At 40.4% G+C, this 19,974-nt stretch overlaps 1 protein-coding gene across 4 annotated transcripts in view; it reads right to left on the bottom strand.

Annotated features, from left to right (window-relative positions):
- The window catches only part of LOC114047482 (carboxyl-terminal PDZ ligand of neuronal nitric oxide synthase protein-like), a 379,736-nt gene that overhangs the window by 89,989 nt on the left and 269,773 nt on the right, over positions 1–19,974 (bottom strand). For 3 of the 4 annotated variants that reach the window (XM_027868301.1, XM_027868304.1, XM_027868303.1), the window contains exon 4: positions 9,697–9,770. In XM_027868301.1, the coding sequence (XP_027724102.1) occupies positions 9,697–9,770 (74 nt within the window). The remainder of the gene's footprint in view (positions 1–9,696; positions 9,771–19,974) is intronic. The other variant, XM_027868302.1, reaches the window with a different exon arrangement.

The following is a 19,974-nucleotide window of genomic DNA, read 5'->3' as shown; positions in this document are numbered from 1 at the left end:
TCTACCTATCTACATATCTGCCTGCCTATCTGTCTATCTATCTATCTATCTATCTATCTATCTATCTACCTATCCATCTATCAGTCTGGTCTATTAGTCTGTCTGTCTCTTTCTCTCTCCAGAAAACTAGGTCCATCCGCTATCCTTGTCACTAAGGCCTAACTGGCACTTAGTAGGCACGTAATAAATGCTTACACTTGAGCGGGGCCTGCAAGCCACAATTGAATCACAGCTCGTAGTGTGGCAAAGTAGAAAATCTCTAGATTCAAAGCTGGAGGATTTGGGTCGGTGCCCCCACGCTGACATTTGCTGTGTGTCTACAGGCAAGTCTCTTAGTTTATCTGAACTTCAGCTGCCTCATATGAACAACAAAAAAGGGACAATAACACTGTACTATTTATAAGTTAGATGGACTTGTGAGGATCAAAATTATATATGTACAATCATTTTTAAACTATAAAATGCTACACACACTTGAGATTTTATGACAAGATATTTGTGAAGTGACTTTGGGCAGGTCATTTCATGCTTCTGGCTTTTCCATCCAATGGAGGGCCTGAAGCAGATGACTTCTAAGCTTTCTTCCAGTTTTGTGAGACTATGTGCTTTTCCCCTTTGGGTTCTCCATCCATCAGGTGCAGAGCACAGTTGCTTTGAGTGCAGACGGAAGACAGGTAATATCTGTGCAGTCATTGAGGACTACGTAGAATAAAGGTTTCAGCACTTGTAGGGAGGTTGAAGCATTTTTCATGGCTAAAGAGGTTGGCCATTTCCTGGGAGGGAGATATCTAGAACCAGGCAGGTAGCCTTACTTGTCAATCTTCCAAAGGCAGTGGAGGAAGGCATAGAACATAGAACATCAGCCATGAGGGGTGGGGTAGGGTGGGGGCAGAGAAGAACATGAGCTCAGACTGGTTTCTCTCAGAGACAGATGCTGGCCCAAGGAGAACCATGCAGGACTTGGGGGTGGGGGGCGGGGCTCTCCTTCAACCTCAGCTATCATTCTGCAGTAAGGCTGACACCTGCCACTGTCAGGAGTAAGCAATGAGTTCCCATGTCCCTCTTTGCTCTGCTTACACCCTGTGTTGTATGTTTGAGGCTCTCAAGAGCACAGCAACAATGTAAGGTCGGAAAATCCAGGATTAGAATTAGAGTCAAGAATGTGGGCCTGTAGAGAGTTGGGGGGGCAGTGTCTATGATTCCATCAGTATAAGGACCCTAGAGGAGGGGCCTCTTTCTACCAATGCAGGTTGACACCAGCTCAGTAGCTTCTAGAATCTTAAGAGAGCTGCCCAGAGCCCTTAGGGGTGGTGACTTGTCCAGGCTAACCAACATAGCTGGTTATGCACCAGGGGCCAGACTGGAGCCTGGGTCTTCTGGTCTCTGCTATGCTCCACCACCTCTCTGAGATGTACAGAGGGAGAAGAGGCAGAAGCCTTACTCTCTGCCTGGGTCTTATAAAAGGCTCAGGTCTACTTTGAAATGTGTGCTCTGAGAACTCTGGGGTCAGTTCTTTAGGTTCTTATGCTATTTACCAGTCCTGAACTTTGCATCCTATCACTCACCTTCCCTTCATTATTTGGTCACCAGCTGCTTATTAGACCTGAGTCTAATCCCATTTCTCATCCTGTGCCAGCATATTTCTTATGCTCAATAAATTATTCTTAAAAATTCAACAATTTATTCTCCATAGGAGCAATTCTATCTGTGTTTAAATGTGCCAGGTATTCCCTCCCTTAAGAAAAAAAAAAAAAACACCTCTTCATTTGAGCTGGCTGCCCCTTAAAACTAAGGTCAGGCATCTCTCTAAATCCATTCCATCATAGTGATGGAATCTTACCTACTGCCCTCCAGCTAAACTTACTACTTCCCACAAACACCTACAGTCCTGTGCTTGTAGCTTGTTCAGGTGAATAGAGCTCAGGCCTGGAAGCATCATTGTTTCCTCATTAACACAACGACCATACTTGTCATGCAGGCTCTAAGACCTGTACCCTTTCCAGCTCCTCACAGTGTATATCTGAAGCTCGGGCCACCTCATTTCCTTTGCTCTAGAAAGCACTGACTCAGAGGCAAAAAGTCTCGCTTTCTTAAGAGGTACTTCTCCTCCTCTAGTAGGACCCTAGGCCTCAGGTTTCTTATCTATAAAATGAGGAATTGGCCTGAATAAGCTCTGAGGTCCTATCCTATGAACTCTGTGTACGAAGGCAGTGAACTGTGGGAAAAGTAGCACGGAATTTTTCAAATCCCTGTTCTGCCTAGGAAACTGAGCAAGTCCCTTCAACTCTTAGGTGATTCCTTGTCCCCTTTATAAGATTAGGGATTGATTATACTAGATGATCTCTTCCTTTCATGGACAAATTTCTCAGGTAAGCACTATCAATGTCCCACTGACTCCATTTCCCTGCTAGCTTATTTTGTTAAATTCCTGAAACCCAGCTTCTGTTCTCAGTACTCTTATTATTTAGTGCTCTATAACCAATGCTAGCAGCTAGCATTATTTAATGCTTTCAAGTTTGTACTTTAAATACATTATTTCATTTGACCCTAACAATAACCAAGTGAGGTAGGTGCTATTAGGATACATTTATTATACATATATACATATTTATATATTATATATAGACATATTATATGTTTACATTTGAAGAAACTGAGGCAGACAGAAGTTAAGTGACTTGTTCAGGGCCACACAGCTAGTGAGTATATGAGGAAAGGGAAGCAAATACACATTTATTAAGCACGTATTCTGTGCCAGACCTTGTGCTAAGTTCTTTACAAATATCAACTCATTTGATCCTTGCAACAACTCTAAGAAGTAGGTGCTATTATGACTCCCATTTTATAGTTGAGGAAACTGAGGCAGAGGTTAGGTGACTTGCCCAGGGTCACACAGCTAGTTAGTGTCTGAAAGCAGATTTGAACTCCAGTCTTCCTGACTCAAGGCCCAACATTTTATCCACTGTGTCACCTGGCTGCCCCTAAGGCAGGATTCAAATTCCAGCCTTCCTAACTCTATGTCTGGCTTTATCTGTTGTTTCACTTACATGCCTTCATATCTAATCACCAAAAATGTCCTTGTCACCAGTTAGAGGTGTTTCCTCTGTTTTTATTCTTACCAATCTGGATTCATTTATTTAGGTAATTTTGCCACTTCCCCTCCCCCATCCTAAAAAATTCTCCTCCTTCTGAACAAGGAGGTAACGGAGGAAGGGAATCTGGAACTCAAAATTAAAAAGAAAAAAAGAATGTTTAAAATTGTTTTTACATGTAGTTCAGGGAAAGATAAAATATTATATTAAAAAAAAATCCTCCCCCTTTGACTTCTATAACATCAGAGGACCCTGATTCATCTGCTTCTCTGATTTATGCTCTCCTATTACATGCTCACCACATAATAGGCTCTCTAATAACAAATGCATATTGCTGCTGCTGTCTCCATTCATGGAGACTCTCCCTCCTTCCTTCTGCCAAATGTGACTGAATACTAGAAATAATAATAATGGCTCACATTTCACAGTACTTAAAGGTCTGTAGCACGCTTACAAACATTATCTCATTTGGTAAGTCTTATGAGGTAGGTGTTATAGATGTCTTTATGTCCATTCTGTAGATAAGGAAATTGAGGTTCCAAAGGGGTACAAGGTCACAAGACTAGTAAGTGTCAGAGGCTAGGATTTGAATAAAGCTATCTCCTGACTCCAAGTTCAGTACTCTTTCCAAGACCGGTCCCAACTTTGTGCTTTTCTACTCAGCCTCTCACTCACTAGTCTTATGGTTTCAATCATCCCCTGTTTGCTGATGATTCTGAAATTATATCTCCAAATTTAACCCCTCAGCCCTTCTCCAGTCCCAAATTTCAAGCTGCCTTCAACACATTTGAACATTCATCAAGACACATTGAATGTACCATGATCACCTTGAGTTCAATATATTTAAAACTGAATGCCTTTCTTTTTAAGCCAGCCTCTGTTCCAGATTTTATTTTATTTTTAATAGCACCAACTACCCTTCTCCCAAGCAACTAGACTCAAAGCCTATGAACCATCTTCAACCTCTCCCTCTTTTCTAACCCCATGAATCACCAAATTCTATTAATTCTTTCTTTGAAATATCTCTTGTGTTCATTCCTTCTGCATTCTAATCTGTCCAAGCCTTCATTACATTAGCCTGGATTACTTCAATAGCCTCAAACTGGTTTTTCTACCTTCTTCTCCAAGAGTTTCTCCCATGCAATGCTATCCTATGAATATACCTAGATCATTTCCATCATGCCATCTCCTTACTCAGGAGTCTATCAAAGGCTCTCTGGGGCTATTGATTAAATCTAAACTACTCCACCTGGAATTCAAGGCCCTCAAGAATTTGTTCCTATGTTATCCATCTTTAATTTCCACAACTCACTTATTCATTCAGCATTTACAAAATGCATAACTCATGCCTTCTGCTATAGTCCAGCTGGGCTAGTTATTATCCCCTACAATCATCTTGCTTTTTTCTACTTTATCTCTTCCTATGATGCCCTTTCCCTTTTCTCTAACCATCCAAAGTCTATCCATTTTCCATGATATATCTCAAATTCCACATCTTCTCTGTTTTTTAAATGTATTTTTATTATTTTTTGTTTTTATATCAATTCCATTTCCAAAAGTATCCTTCCCCTCCCAGAAAGCCATCCCTTATAACAAAGAAGAAAAAGAAAAACAGTGCAGCAAAACCAAACCACTGAAGAAGTCTGACATTATATGTAGCCTTCTACATCCATGTAAAGAAGGTGGAGGAGTGGGAGAAGAGGGGAAACTGTCTTCTCATAACTCTTCTTTGGGGTCAGGTTTGGTCATTATAATTTCTATAACATACAGATTCAATTGTCTCATTGACATTGTTGTAAAAACAGCTTTCCTGGTTCTGCTCACTTCATTTTGCATAAGTTTATATGTTTTCCCAGGCTTCTCCGCACTCATCATGTTGATCATTTCTTATAGCACAGTAATGGTCTCTTACAAGTTTCTTAATTATATTCCTCTCAGTTCTTTATTGTGTGCTGTCTTGGAATATTCTCTGGTTGTTCCATGTTTATTCACTTTACGTATATCTTCGTTGTCTTCCTCATAAGAACTGCAGGCTTCTTTAGGACAGAGGGTTCCCCACAGCCTACAAACATACAGTGGCTACTCAATAATGACATTCAATTGAAGAATGAATGGTAAATTCTAATGGTATAGCTGCTTTCAGAGTCAATTGGCCAATATAACAACTGGAAGAATGAGTGAATCAAACTTTGTTTATCAAACTTCTGAGGTAACAGTAACTTTGAATGGGAAAGTCTCCAAAAATCATTCTTTGTCTACCACCATCTGAACATAGCTGCCTCTCATTTAGGAGATGGCAGGGATGATGAGGAAGACACAGCTGTAAGTCATCTAATGATCAGGGAGGTGAGGCTAGCCCTGAATGTTGCTGTTTCTTGTTCAGTCGTTTCAGTCATGTCTGACTCTCCATGACCCCATTTGGGGTTTTCTTGGCAGAGATACAAGAGTGGTTTTCCATTTCCTTCTCTGGCTCATTTTACAGATGAGGAATTTGAGGCAAACAAGGTTAAGTGACTTGCCCAGGGTTTTCCAGCTAGTAAGTGTCTGAGGCCAGATTTGAATTCTGCAAGATGAGTCTTCCTGACTCTAGGCATAGCACTCTATTCACTGCACCCCCTACCTGTCCCTAGCCCTGCAAGTTTTGGTTTAGAAAGTGGTAGGCACACTTTAATCACTGAACATGACAAATGAGAAACTCTTGGCTCACCTTTCTCTGAACCTATTTACTTGACCCTTATATTTGTCCTTCACTGACTGATTCTGCCTACTCCCCTCAGTTCCTATTGACTCCTCATAGCTGGCTACATTGCCACGGGGTACTGACTTGAGTCTTTGCTCCTAGCCCTTCCCTGATTTTGTGTTTGACAACCGGATAAGTAATACTCCATCACAGCACACATCGCATTACTTTTACAGCCTGCCTGTTTTCCTCTAGGACTTCTCAGACTCTGTTAAATAGCCACGCCTGTTCATCCATTAAATAAATGAATGTACAACCTGTCTTTATGCTCCACACCCTTCAGGACGCCTTACTCATAGCTGACCCCACAGTACCATAATGTACACTAAGAAAATCTCCCTCAGAGCTCTAGAAACCTCCTAGCCAGTCACCCCTTCTAGTACTGCCCTGGGCTCCACCCCTAGGCAGGGAGAAGGGGAATACGATTATCTTTATTCCAAAAGAGAGCAAATTAGCTGGCAACAGAAAGACTGCATGCCATAGTGAGAAAAGTCAGGGTAGCCTATTTTCCAGACTTCTTTTCTTCAAAGTAAAGATGATTTTTCCTCCCATTGGACATGTTCAATTTCAGGACTGAACTATCAATATGGCAGAAGGGGAATGCAGACCTTTGCAAGAGAAGACTGAATATTCCACAAGGCAAATTGAAGGTTGTGCCCCAGGCCTCCACACCAGTGTGTCACCAGGAAGTCACGAGGCTCTTCTGATCATCCTGAATCATGTGACTTATGCAACAAAGATTCTGAGGATCAAGTTTCTTGGGGCAGCCTAACATCTGGAGACAAAAACCTCCTAATACCACCATTCAGGGAATGAATCCATCGATCTCTAGGTAATTCACAGAAAGGTGGACTTCATTCATTTGCATGCTTGCTTTAAAACTCAGTTGCTTGGTTTTGACATTTGACTTGAAATTTTCCTATGGTGAAAGTCAAATATTAAATAAAAGGATTAAATAAATGGATGAATAAGAATATTTGCTTTAAACACTGGACATCACTTGAGATCTAGACAGTATGTCTCCGACTGACTCGAAACTAAACTAGGGGTCAGCTGGTCAGACAATAAAAGCAAAGAGCTGCTGATTCCCAGGCAATAATAATTAAAACAACAGTTTTTTGGACATTCATTCATCAGCAAATGTTTGCTGAGCGCCTACTATGTGCTATTAATCAAACCTATTCTAGGGGCTTCCTGGCTATCTGTTGGGAATATTGCCTTCCAAACTAGACATAACTAACCCACAGCTAGCTCTAAATTGGCTATGTGGACAGCAGGCACCTTCGCAAAATAAGTGATGGGTGCCACTGGGAACTTCAGATCAGATTCGTTTTGTTTCTTTGGTCAAAAATGTTCTTTGCTTCTCTGTTACTGTAATCCTTGGCATAATGGATCATAAGATTCCTAGAAATCATCTAAACAGAATTCCTCACTCTCTCAGTGATTTGGTAGGGACAGAACAAGGGTCTCTCAAGAAGAAAAGCCAGAAAAAAAAGGGGCAGCATTGTGACACCATTTGATGTCAGAATGACTTGATTTGTATTTTATTCTTTACTTTCTTCCTTACAGAGGGCAATTTTCAAAGTGGTAAGGATAGAATAAACACCAAAAGGAAGAAACTGAAACTCAAATATAGATAGTCCTTAAAATTCACAGTGTTCTCTTTACCACAATCCTGTGATGAAAGTGATAGGTGATATTGGCATTCCTCTTCTTCTTCTTTTTTTTGGGGGGGGGCAGGCAATGGGGTTAAGTGACTTGCCCAGGGTCACACAGCTAGTAAGTGTCAAGTGTCTGAGGCCGAATTTGAACTGGAGTCCTCCTGACTCCAGGGCCAGTGCTCTATCCACTGTGCCACCTAGCTGCCCTTAGCATCCCTCTCCTTGAAGACAAAGAAAATGAGATTCAGAGAGGTTAAATTATTTATTTGCCTCTGGTTACCCAGCTAATTTCAAGGGGCAGATAGGAACCTAGGTCTCCTCACTCTTTCTATTATACTAAGATATTCACTCCCAAGGCTTCCATGATCATCTCTGTACGAATAACTCTCAGATCTATCATATCTAGCCTGACTTCTCCAACAAGCTCTAGTCTTAGTCCATGGACATCATGGTCACTTTCTTACCATTCTTTCTAGAATGGTTAGATCCACCTAGTACTCTAACAATACATTAATGTGCCTGTTTTTCCTCAAGTCTTCCAATTTCAACTGTTTCCATTTTTGTCATCTTTGCCAATTTTCTGAGTGCAAAAGTGAGGCAAAACATCAGAATTGTTTAGATATGCATTTCTCTTACTATTCGTGATTTGGAACATCCTTCCATATGGTTATTAATAGTGTGCAATCCCTTCTTTTAAGCATTGTATGTTTATATGCTTTGACCGTATATCTCCTGGGGAGTGTTCTCTATCTTTATATATTTGTTAGTTGGCTGTATATCTCAGAAATCATATCTTTATTGGAAATATGTGATAAAAATATTTTTCTCACATGGAGGTTTTTAAATTTTGTTAGCCTTTTCAAAGAAGTTGCTCCCTAATTCGTTTTTCCAATTTATCTATTTCTCCTCTAATTTTTAGCATTTTATCTTTTGTGCTTATTTTTTGGATTGCCTAATCCATTAACATTATTTTGTGTGTGTATTTTTAGATCACCTACATTTCCTAGTACATCCTCCCCTCTTCCCCTCTCAGTGTCATACCATATAACAAAGAACAAAAAAGGGGGAAAAAATTATCAAAAAGAACCAGCATATCAACCAAGTCCAACATTATATACAATATGGTCCATGTCTCTGCAAAGAAGTCTCTACTCCATCCCACCACTTTGCCAGAGTAATCTTCCTGATACACAGATATGACAGCATCATTCCTGTTTTTTTTAAATTTTTTAAAAAATAAATTCAGTGGTCCCCCATTACCTACTGAAAATAATAGCAATTCCTTAGCCTGGCATTTGAGGTCTTCCATGATTGGCTTCCATTTGCCTTTCTGGTATACTCATGTGCCATTTCCCTCCTTATAGGTTATGTTCCAGCCACAGCAGACAACTTTCCATATCCCAACGGTTAGCCCTTTCCTGCCTCTAAGTAATTTACACGTGCTAGCCATTCACCCCCTCCCCCTGTCCCCCCCCCCGCCAATGCTGGGATGCTTTCTGACAATATTCCCATCAGTTGACCTCTTCTCCAAAGTTCAGAGCAGATGTCTGCCTGTCCTGAATCACCCAAATAGGTGATCTCCTCCTTCTCATATGTGTCAGACCATGTCACACTACTCATTCTGGACCTTTCCTACACATTTTAAACTTATATTCTAGTTATCTTACCTCCAAGATTGTAAATTTTGGGGGCAGGAATTTATCCCTAGCACCTAGCATACTCTATGACATGTAGTGGGCATATGTTAATCAATAAAAAATTAATGTGAATTTGAGACAGGGGCATGAATTGGAAGACTGTAAACTTTGGGGGCAGGAATTTATCCCTAGTACCTAGCATACTCCATGATATGTAGTAGACATCTATTAATCAATAAAAAAAAATTAATGTGAATTTGAGACAAGGGCATGGACTGGATGGCCCCTCAAGCATCTTTCTACTTAAGGAATGGAGAGTATGTAATAATGTTTAGATGGATCAATTCACCTAGTGACAAGAATGGCCTTCCTCCCTTGTCCATATGATAAAGTGGAGTCTCCTCTTTCTACTTTCAGTTGGAAAGACAGATCCAGAAGAAGGAATAGAGCTCAGGAAAGAAAAACAGTGGAAGCAATGTAAAGTGACTGAATAAGCTACTCTGGAAACCTCCTATTTCTCCCATGCCAAAGGATCTGGGTTCCATTGGCACACAGAGCGTTCTTACCGGTAGATGGGGTCTTGCATCACCAGCATCTTGCTCTCATCCCAGGTCCACTCCTTTTTCTGCAATAAAAGAAGCTGTAAATGAATAAATTAAGTTGTTATCCTCAGCTACAGAACCAGAGGGCAGGTTAAGACAGAAATGCTTACATCAATATCAGCTTTGCTCTTAGTCCCGATTTCCCTCTAAAGCCTCTTGAGTTAATTGCCCAGGAAGGGAAAGTGTCAAGTGTCAAGTGTCAAGTACCTGGCCTAATCACTTCCCTTCAAGCACTCCAGGAGACAGCCTCTCCAAGATGCCAAGGGCAGGTATGGATGGGGATGCCTCCAGGGACTGCAGGCAGTCTTGAAATCTGGATTAAAGTGGGCTAACCAAAACTATGCACACATGCACACGCATGTGCATACATACATACCTTCACATATATATGCATAAATACATATGTGTGCATATATATATTGGACTCTGAGCAGTGAAGGGTAAGAAATAAATGTGAAATGAGAAGGGAAAAAGTGAGAGTAGCTTCTGGGGGGCAATGAATAAGTTTCTGGGAAATTTGACAAAGGCCAGTAGTGACCTCCCATTATAAAACAACAACACAAAAAAGCCTGAACTTATGCTATAGTTGAGATAAAAGAACATTGACACAGGTTATATTCTCACATTAACATGCAAACAAATGAGGGTCTTCAGCAAATGAAGGGGAGAAGGGAAAACCAAAAGCAAAAACTCAGGCACATGATCAGAAGAGCTACATAGAGAAAGAACACGAGAAAGTATCATTTCATATCATCATGGTTAAGGACTTTGAAAATCAACCAGTCCAACCTATAGCTGAATACGAATGCCCTTTAGAACACAAACTTAACGAGTAGTCATTCTTCTTTTGTCTGTTTTTTGGGGGGGGAGACAATCAGGATTAAGTGACTTGCCCAGGGTCACACAACAGTAAGTGTCTGAGTCCAGATTTGAACTCAGGTCCTCCTGACTCCAGGGCTGACGCTGTATCCACTGTGCCACCTCCCTGCCCGATCATTTTGTTTTGAAAACTTCCATTGAGGGGGAACCCACTGCCTCCCAGAACAGCCCATTTTATTTCTGGAGAACTCTTAACTTTTAGGGATAGTTTTCTTACATTCAGCTGAAATGTGATTCTGGGCATCTCTCATGAATTTCTCCTAGTTTTGCCTCTGGGGCTAAGCAAAATGAGTTTTGTCCCTCTTCTGTATGATGGCCCTTTGTTTACTATTTTTTTTAAATCACCAACTGTGTACCACCCCTGCACATAGCAGGTGCTTGTTGAATTGCATTGACCATCCCTGCAGGACCTTTAGTTATTACGTGGTACTTATTTCCTTTTATTCTCAGCGCATCCTAAGGAGACCTGTTCTCTTTCCCATCATGAAAACACATTGAGCCCTAGGAGTTGTGCCTATTCTATATACAAACTGACCAAGAAATTTTCCAGATCATTCACAGTGGATATAAACCACTCTTGCCTCAATTATCTGAAAGTAGATAGTTTTGGGGTTTTTTTTTAAGTCTTGGCTTTACAGGGCTATAAACAGAAAAAAGTTCAAAAGTCTCCTACTTTGTAACTTGTTTTAAAATCACTTCTCTCTTCCTCCTCCATTTTTCATCTGCTTTCCCCCCCACACCCCTTTTTCTGGCAAGGACAAAGCAAATTCATTTTCATTTTATATTCTCTGTCTAGTTCTTCAAAGGAAAAACCAAGAAAAATTTCCAGAAGGGAACCCTCTCCCCCCCCAAAATGGGTTTTCTTGGAATTGCACCCCCTCCTTGTAGAAGGGGGTTCTAGGGACCATAGGCTTTCATGACGAGTCTTCAGTTTCCACATAGGACTGAAGGACTTCTAGATATTCAGCTCTATCAAACATTCAGACTGATATCCTTCCAGAAAGGTTTAGTTCATTTTCTCATAAGAACCTTACCCCCTACAGAGGAATAAAGGAGGATAGATAAGTTGAAGCTAGAAAGAACCTTAAAGATTCTACATTCCAATCCTCTCATTTCATGCATAAGGAAAACTAAGTTGGGGGCAGGGGAGTGGAGGTGGAGAGAAGAGGAAAGTGACTTACCTAAGGTCACACAAGTATAAATAGCAGAGTTATCATTTGAACTCATGTCTTCTGATTCAAAATCAAATATTCCTTCCACTACACCATGCTACATTTGGTGTCAAATATTTGCAAGACCACTGAACAGGGAGGCAGCATGATACGGTGATAAGAGGCCTGGCTCTGGAACCAGAGGACTTGAGTTCAAATCCCACCTTCAACACCTACTATCTTTGAAACACACTGACTATAATATGGAGACCACAGTAGTTTTGAAGGATCGATCAGAAACTTAAAATTATCATTTAGTTCATCTTTCTCATCTTATCCATGAGAAAACCAGGGCCCAGAGAGATTAAGGATTCAAGATCATATAGATAGGAAGTAGGAAAGCTAGGAGTCTCTTGTACAAAGGTCACATGCCTGACTCTCTCTTAACAGTTTGGGCAACAACTGGGCCAGGGAGTAGTTGTCAGAATCTTATGGGCAAAGGGGAGCTGGGAAATTGGGGAAGTGATGCCATAATCGGTTTTCTTATTGTTTTTTTTTTCCTAGGAGATTATAGAGTCTCCAAGCTAGACAGGACCTGAGAGAGCTTTTATTTCAACCTTCTGCCTGATAGAGGAATCTTTGTTACATTACACTAACCCTGGACAAATAATTACTTAGCTGCTGCTAGAGGGTTCTGATGGGAAACTCGGGATCTCCTCAGGTTCCGTGTCCTGAAAGCTCTCATCATTAGAAAATTCTTCTCTATACTCTGCCAAAATCTGACTCTCCATAACTTAGCACCAGATGGAAATGCTAGTAGCATCACTGAAATCTCTAAGGCATTTTTATTTTTTACAGCACCCTAAATATAAAGGAAAATCCTATGCAGGCACACTTCCCTCTCCCTCTTGGAAAATGTCAGCAATTCTGCCTTCAAGTATGGGTGCTTTATCATTCGGCATGCCTGACAGCAGTGGGGACTTCTTAAAAAATCAGAGCGAGGCCATATTAATATAGCTTGACAAGATCTCCATGCTTCATGGCAGATGAGGATTAATTAAAGTACATCAGAACTAGACTAAAAGTGATGGTGATACAAGACAAAGCTATCTCCTTCTCCCAGGCAACAGACAAGGGGATGCAAAATATCTTTCAAGACAGAGCAGCTGAGACTCCTGGCATGGCGCACCTTGATACAAATGAGTGTGGTTTAAAACTAACTAGCTTGTAGGAAAAAAAAAAAAAAGCAAGTCAAGTACACACCCTTCCACTGGGAAATGAAGGAACAAATTGTGGTATATGGATGTAAGGGAATCCTATTGTGCTATGAAAAATGACAAGTGTGAGGAATTCAGAGAAACACGAGTTATACAAAATGGTCCGGGCAAAGGAAAGAGAATGAAAATAAGAATATCAAATGAGAAGGTGTAGGTAAAGTGCTTTGTAAACCTTAATGCACTATGTAAACGGCAGCAATTATTATTACTAACGTTAATAATCATGGAAATAACACTATGAAATCACCGAACTCAGATCAGTTGGAACGCCCAGTCTTGGTCCCGGAGAAGAGATGTTGAGACCCACATCCCTCCTCTTGGGAGAGAGCTGGGCTGTTATGGGAGCCAAGTGCTACACGTGCTGTCAAATGGGGTCATTTCGTTGCGTGGTTTGGTTTAGCTGCTTTTCTTTGTTACATGAACAGGCACATGAGAAAACATCTCAGATACCGAAAAAAAAAAAAAAACCTCAATAGAACTTTATAAAAAAATTTTTTTGAAAACCACCCAAACTAAAAATAAGCCCAGTAGATGGTATAGCTTACCATCGGTAACTAATCTCTTTGACCTTTAACTCTCATCTATAAAATGAGAAGAATGAGGTGTTGTCAAAAATAATTTCCAACTCTACAGTTTGAGGTCCCAGTCTCATCATTTTTAGGTCCCTCTGTCCTTCCTTAATCTGACCTATGTCTGACCTGTGCAGGAGGCACACTAGACAGAGTGTGGGAGATAGAGTCAGGAAAACCTGAGCTCAAATCTGGCTTCAGATACTTCCTACTTATGTGACATTGGTCATTTAACATCTGCCTGATTTCCTCATCTGTAAAATGGGGATAATAATAGCACCTATCTCCCATGGTGTTTAGAAGGATAAAATGAGACAATATTTGTAAAGCACTTTGCAAACCTCTAAGCACTATATAAATGCTAGCTATTATTGTTATTATTATTGACACTGGAATCTCCATGGATTTGTCCTCTCATCTCTGTAATATCTCCAGACACACAGAGTGCCACCCATCCCTGCCTGCCCATACTATGTAAATGCCATCCACATTCTGTCATCAAACCTCCCCAAGGTCTGATCCAGGGCTCAGCACAGCACCTGGCACATAATAAGTGCTTAATAAATGTTTATTGATTGACAGACTGATTGACTCAACATGCCGAGGCACTTTCTTCAGCTCTCTTGACATTATATCAATACCCATGGAGCACTCAGTCTATTCATAGCTTATCCCTCACTCTCCCTACATGATGAGACCATCTTTTATTTCCTGGTCACCATCTTCTTCTCCATGGTATTTTTTTGGTTGGAAATATGTTGCAACTTGCTCCTGCCCACCATGTCCTTCTCCATTTGCCTTCTGGAGACAGCGGTAATTCCATTAATCATAGGCATATGACACATTGGAAGAATATGGCCTAAAAGATGGAATTCTGTTATAACAAAAGGATTCTGTCCATTAGAAGTATACTTTTTTTTTTTTTTGCTTCCCAGGATCACACATAACACTTTATTCTTCTCTTAAGTTCTTGTCATATTCAATAAGCATTTCTTAAATGTCTACTCTATGCCAGATGCCGTGCTTGGCCCTGAGATATAGAGATATGGAGAGCTGGGAACTCCAAGAGGTTGAGGTGACGAGGGAGGGCATGTTTAACATGGTATATTAACTAGATCAGGGTGGCTGAAATATGGAGAGCAAGAGGAAGTAACATGAGAACAATCTGGTTAAATAATTTGGGGCCAGATTTTTGGGGTGTTGTTGCTTTAGTTGTATTCATTCATGTCCAACTCTTCGTGACCCTATTTGGGGTTTTCTTGGCAGAGATACTTGGCAGAGAAGTGGTTTGCCATTTCCTTCTCCAGATCATTTTATAGATGAGGAAACTAAGGCAAACAGGGTTAAATGACATGCCCAGGGTCATGCAGCTAGTAAGTGTCTGAGGCTTTTAATTAATGTCCCCAAAGGGATATTTTATCCTAGAGTCAATGGAAAGCCATTGATGCTTCTTGAGAATAGTCTAATCTGTGTCATAGCTGTTTCATAACTTGCTACACACGTCTTACTGTATTTCATATTCCTCTTGCTAGGTAATGAGTTCCATGAATGCAGGAATCACGTCTCACTTGTTTTTGTGTTTGTATTTTTAGCATTTCTACGGCATTTTAAAGTCGTTGAAGCACTTCATAAATATTATTGCATTTCATACTCACAATCACCCTGAGAGGTACATGCTGTTACATCTTATGGATGAGGAAACTGAAGCAGAAGACCAGTAAGTGACTTGCCCAGAGTCACGGAGTTAGCAAGTGTCTGAGACAGAATTTGAACTCCATTCTTCCTGACGTCAGGTCCAGCACTCTATCTACGATGCCTCCTACTACCTACATGATGAATGCATGACAGACTGACTGAATGAATAAATCCCCTCCTCTTGAGATGTGAGGGGGTTCCACGACTTGGTCTAAGTTAGGAGCCAGACTAGACATCTTTAGTTGATGGTACACATGACTATCAGTAAAGACAATTACAGGACCTGGTTTCTTTTTGAACGTTTTCCTGGAGTATTCCTGTGATCTCTTCAGTTGCAGAGTTCCTGGTGAGGAAACTTCTTCCCCCAGTGTAGATTAGCACCTGTTCTACATTTTATAATCTTAGATATTACACAACTTGCCAACAATCACCCAGTCTGTGTCAAAAGGAGGATGGAGGAATAATACTAAATGACATTTAGGTTGTACTTGTAAAATTTACAAAATGCTTAGCTTACATGAGCTCATTTGATCCTCACAAAAACCCTGTGGATGAAGAAACTGAAACTCAGAGAGATTTAAGTGACTTGCTGATGGCCTTTCAAGTACTAAGTGTCAGGGACAAGACTTGAAGTCAGATCTTCCCACCTCTAACTAAGCCTGAAGCTCTATTCATTGCACCACAAGGCCTACCAATTCTAAGAAACAGACTACAGGAAACACCTCCGACGACGTCAAAGTAGCTGGATTCCTCTATTCTAAGAGCAACACCCCGTCTAGAAACACTATGGGCCAGAATGAGCGTCTAGGTGGTGCAGTGGTTAGAGAGCCACTCCTGGCATCAGGAAGACTCATCTTCCTTAAGTTCAAATCCAGCCTCAGACAATTACTAGCTGCGTGACTTTGAGCGAGTCACTTAACTCTGGAAACCCTGGATTTCCTTATTTGTAGAAGGAACTGGAGAAGGAAATGGCAAACCACTCCAGTATCTCTGCCAAAAAAACCCCAAAATGGGGTCACGAAGATATGGACACAAATGATAAATGACTGAACAACAAATGAGTCAGAAGCAGGCTGCCCGATAGTGCTCAGCATGGAGCCAGATTCTGGTAATTACCAATTTAGTATCTCATTGCCACTGAGACAAATCTGTCATAAGTAATGTCCATTCTGTCATAAATTCAATTTCCTTCCCAGTTTCTCAGGGAAAATTTTCAGGACTATGCCATATAATTTTATTATCATGATTAATTAGGTATCAAAAAAACCATGGGAGGTAATCTCCTCTTTTGACTTCAGTTGGGTCTCTTCGATCATTTAATCTACAATATTTGAAGACTGAGGAGATAATCTTGTAAGAGTTAATTAGGAAAATTGCTTAGGCCTGAGCAAATATATATATAGAAGAAGGCCATGCTGGAGGCAGGGTGGTTTTAAGTCCCTCAGAGACTGATTTTCAAGCCATCTGAAAGAGAAGAACAGTAAAGACCAGGGCCAGTATTTTTCCCCAAAAAAGGTAGCTGAAAAGATAAAGCTACTGCAGATTTGCATGCTTACCTTCTGATTTTTCTAAAGTATTTATGAGAATGGTACACAGGTAGAAAGCCCTCCAGAGCCTGGTCTTAGCCTGCCTCCCCAGATTTATAACATATTACTTCCCTTCATACACATTATGGTCTAGGGCCAAACTGGCTTATTGTTCCTTCACATAATAGTCCATCTCCCACCTCCAGTCCTTTGCCCTGGCAGTCCTCTAAACCTACAATGCCATCTCTCCTCACTTTTGTCCCTTAGAATCCCTTGTTTCTTTCCAAACTCAGTCCAAGCACCACCCTCTACATGAAGCCTAACAATTGTTAACTGCCCTCCTCCCCAGTTACCTTGTATTAATTTTGTTTATTTGTATACATGCATATGCTGACTCCCTGATAGAAGGTAAGCTTCCTGAGGGCAGGGTCTGTTTCATTTTTATCTTCATTTCCCCAGTACCTAGTATGGTGCCTACTTAACAAATAATAGCTATTTCATAAATGGTTGATTAACAGATTTTATAGATGCAGATTCTGAGTCACTCTTTGATTGAGGTTTGTGGTATTCTAAGACCCACACACAGTGTTGGGGAAAGGAAGCAATAATGACTCCCCAGATATAGCCTGCATTTAATTAATTTATTATAATCTTAATTTTATCAGCTGGAATTAGTCCATAGAGAAGGATGATTGGTGGATTGCAGGAACATGTGATGTGAGACAAGTTATATTTTTATACTAGCCTCGTCTGAGTGGAGGATCTGTGTTGAGGAATAGTGGGAGATAAAATTGGAAAAAAGCAGAATGAGGCAAGATTGTGGAGAGCCTTGAATGCCAAGATAAGGAGTATGGCAGGCAACAAGGAGCCATTGAATCTGGGGCAGAGCATGACAAAAATGGTGCTTTAAGCAGACTTTTCTCTGCAGACATTTGTTTGTCATTTTTATGTTCTTCATTCATAGAAGACTGTCCTTCTAGGGTTTAAACTTTGGTAAATCCCATTTCTATGATCATTAATAAACTTTGCTCCATTGGATTTCACTATAACTGAAAACAAAACTGAAAATAGCATTGTGACTATGAAGCTTCAAGATTTATTTTGAAAGCTCAGGGAGCATCTGATTGGATAAAATGTGGTGGGTCTGTGGAGAGTGCTTGACCAGGCTCAGGAAGACCTGAATTCAGAATACAGCCTCAGACACTTATGAGCTGTGTGACCCTGGGTAAAGCACTTCACTTCTCTTAGCTTCAGTTTCCTCATCTGTGAAATATAAAAGTAGCATCTAGATTTATCATTAAAATCAAATGAGAAAATATTTGTAAAGCACTCTGCAAACATCAAAACTCCAAATGCTAGTCATACTTAATATTATTATTTTGGGTGGGGCCTCACTATTACAACAGTGAATATTCAAATCTACTTGTGATGCCAGCATTTTTTTTTTTTAGGGAAAAAAGAAATGTCCAGGTCAAAAATCTGTTCCCATGAGAATGAAATCTGCATTTGGCCAATACAAAAGAAATCCCTTCTAGTCTTACAGCAGTAATTATGAGAGATAGCCTCATGCTTTGGCAGAGCAGATGAAGCAACATATGTTTGGAAACTGAATTGAGAGGGGCTGCAAAGTTGTCACCCCACCTCCCTTTTCCTCAAAAAAAAAAAAAAGTCACAACTGGCCTCTTCCTGATATCTGAAATTCTATCATGGCATTTGTACATAACTGTTAAAGTCATTTTTCAGTCATGTCTGACTCTTTGTGACCCCACTTGGGGTTTTCTTGGCAAAGATGCTAAAGTGGTTTATCATTTCCCTCTCCATCTCATTTTATAGAAGAGGAAATTGAGGCAAACAGGATCAAGTGACTTGCCCAGGGTCACACAACTAGCAAGTGTCTGAGGCTAGATCTGAACTCACAAAGATGAGTCTTCCTGACTCCAGGCCCAGCACTCTAATCTACTGTGCCGCCTAGCTGTCCAGCTTTGTACATAATTGGTATCCAATAAAGGTTTATTAATGATAATGCTACAGCTTCTCCAAGAATACTATCTTCTTGGTCCATGCCAGGTGAAACCAGATTAAAACAGACCCTTTTATTTTTTTTTAAATAGCAAATTCCCTTGAAATAAGGTTAGAGTGTTAATTTATTCCAATTCAATTAAGATTTATTAAGTGCCTACTTTGTGCAAGGCACCATGCTAAGCACTGGGGACACTCACAGCAATATTTCCATGGATTCCCAATCCTGGCTGGTGTAGACAGTGGGATATTTGCTAGGTTATGCCATTGCTCCTCCAGAGAATTCACCCATCATTTTAAAGGTCTTTGCACATTTAATAGGTACCATTAGAATTCATGGGCCATCTATCCATTATTCTCACTTCCTTTTGTGACTTTATGTTTCCTTGGTATCCCTTATGCCACTTCATGCAGTGAGGTCAATAAGGTGGGCTCACCTGTCCCCCCCATGCATGCATGCCTCATTTGTCCTTTAGGTAACTTTGTTTTCTCATGAACTGTAAGATTTTCAGCCACATAGCATCTCTGGGAGAACCCTTGGGTTAAAAGGATATGGCTATGTTAGGAAGCATGTGCTATACAATTAATCATTCAAATACAATCCAGCCTGACTTCATCCTCTTCTTCAATTCTAGCTCCAACTCATCGTCTATTTGCAGATCCCATTCCCAAAATACTCAATGATGTATTAACTCAGTGAACCAGTCATCAGGGTATGGGAAAGAGCCATTTTTCTTCTACTTAGTCTTTCCTATATGAATTATTAGGCTAATCACTTTTGATTAATCGTGGGTCTCATTGAGGAAGCCCTATAATGTTGGGGAGTTTAGTGGAATTAGCACAATATCATCTATAAATAGGAGCATCAGTAGGAGCTCATCATCTATAGGGAATCCCTCTTCCATTTGTATTGTAGACATATATTTGGATGTATCTTGTATTCTGTGTACTTTTTAGTCCATTTGGGTGACTGCATAGATGAGGTGTACTGAATAGAATTGTTTATGAAAGTTTCACAGTTGCCATCTCATTTTACCTCAGATCCCATTGATTAGCATGTAAATCATTCTCACAAAGATTTTACAAAGCTGAGATGTGGATGAATCAGCTTTTGGGATTATTAAGA

Source organism: Vombatus ursinus, unplaced genomic scaffold (assembly GCF_900497805.2).
Source record: "Vombatus ursinus unplaced genomic scaffold, bare-nosed wombat genome assembly UNPS02014789.1, whole genome shotgun sequence".
Taxonomy (NCBI): domain Eukaryota; kingdom Metazoa; phylum Chordata; class Mammalia; order Diprotodontia; family Vombatidae; genus Vombatus; species Vombatus ursinus.
This window is presented reverse-complemented; position numbering and strand designations above follow the sequence as displayed.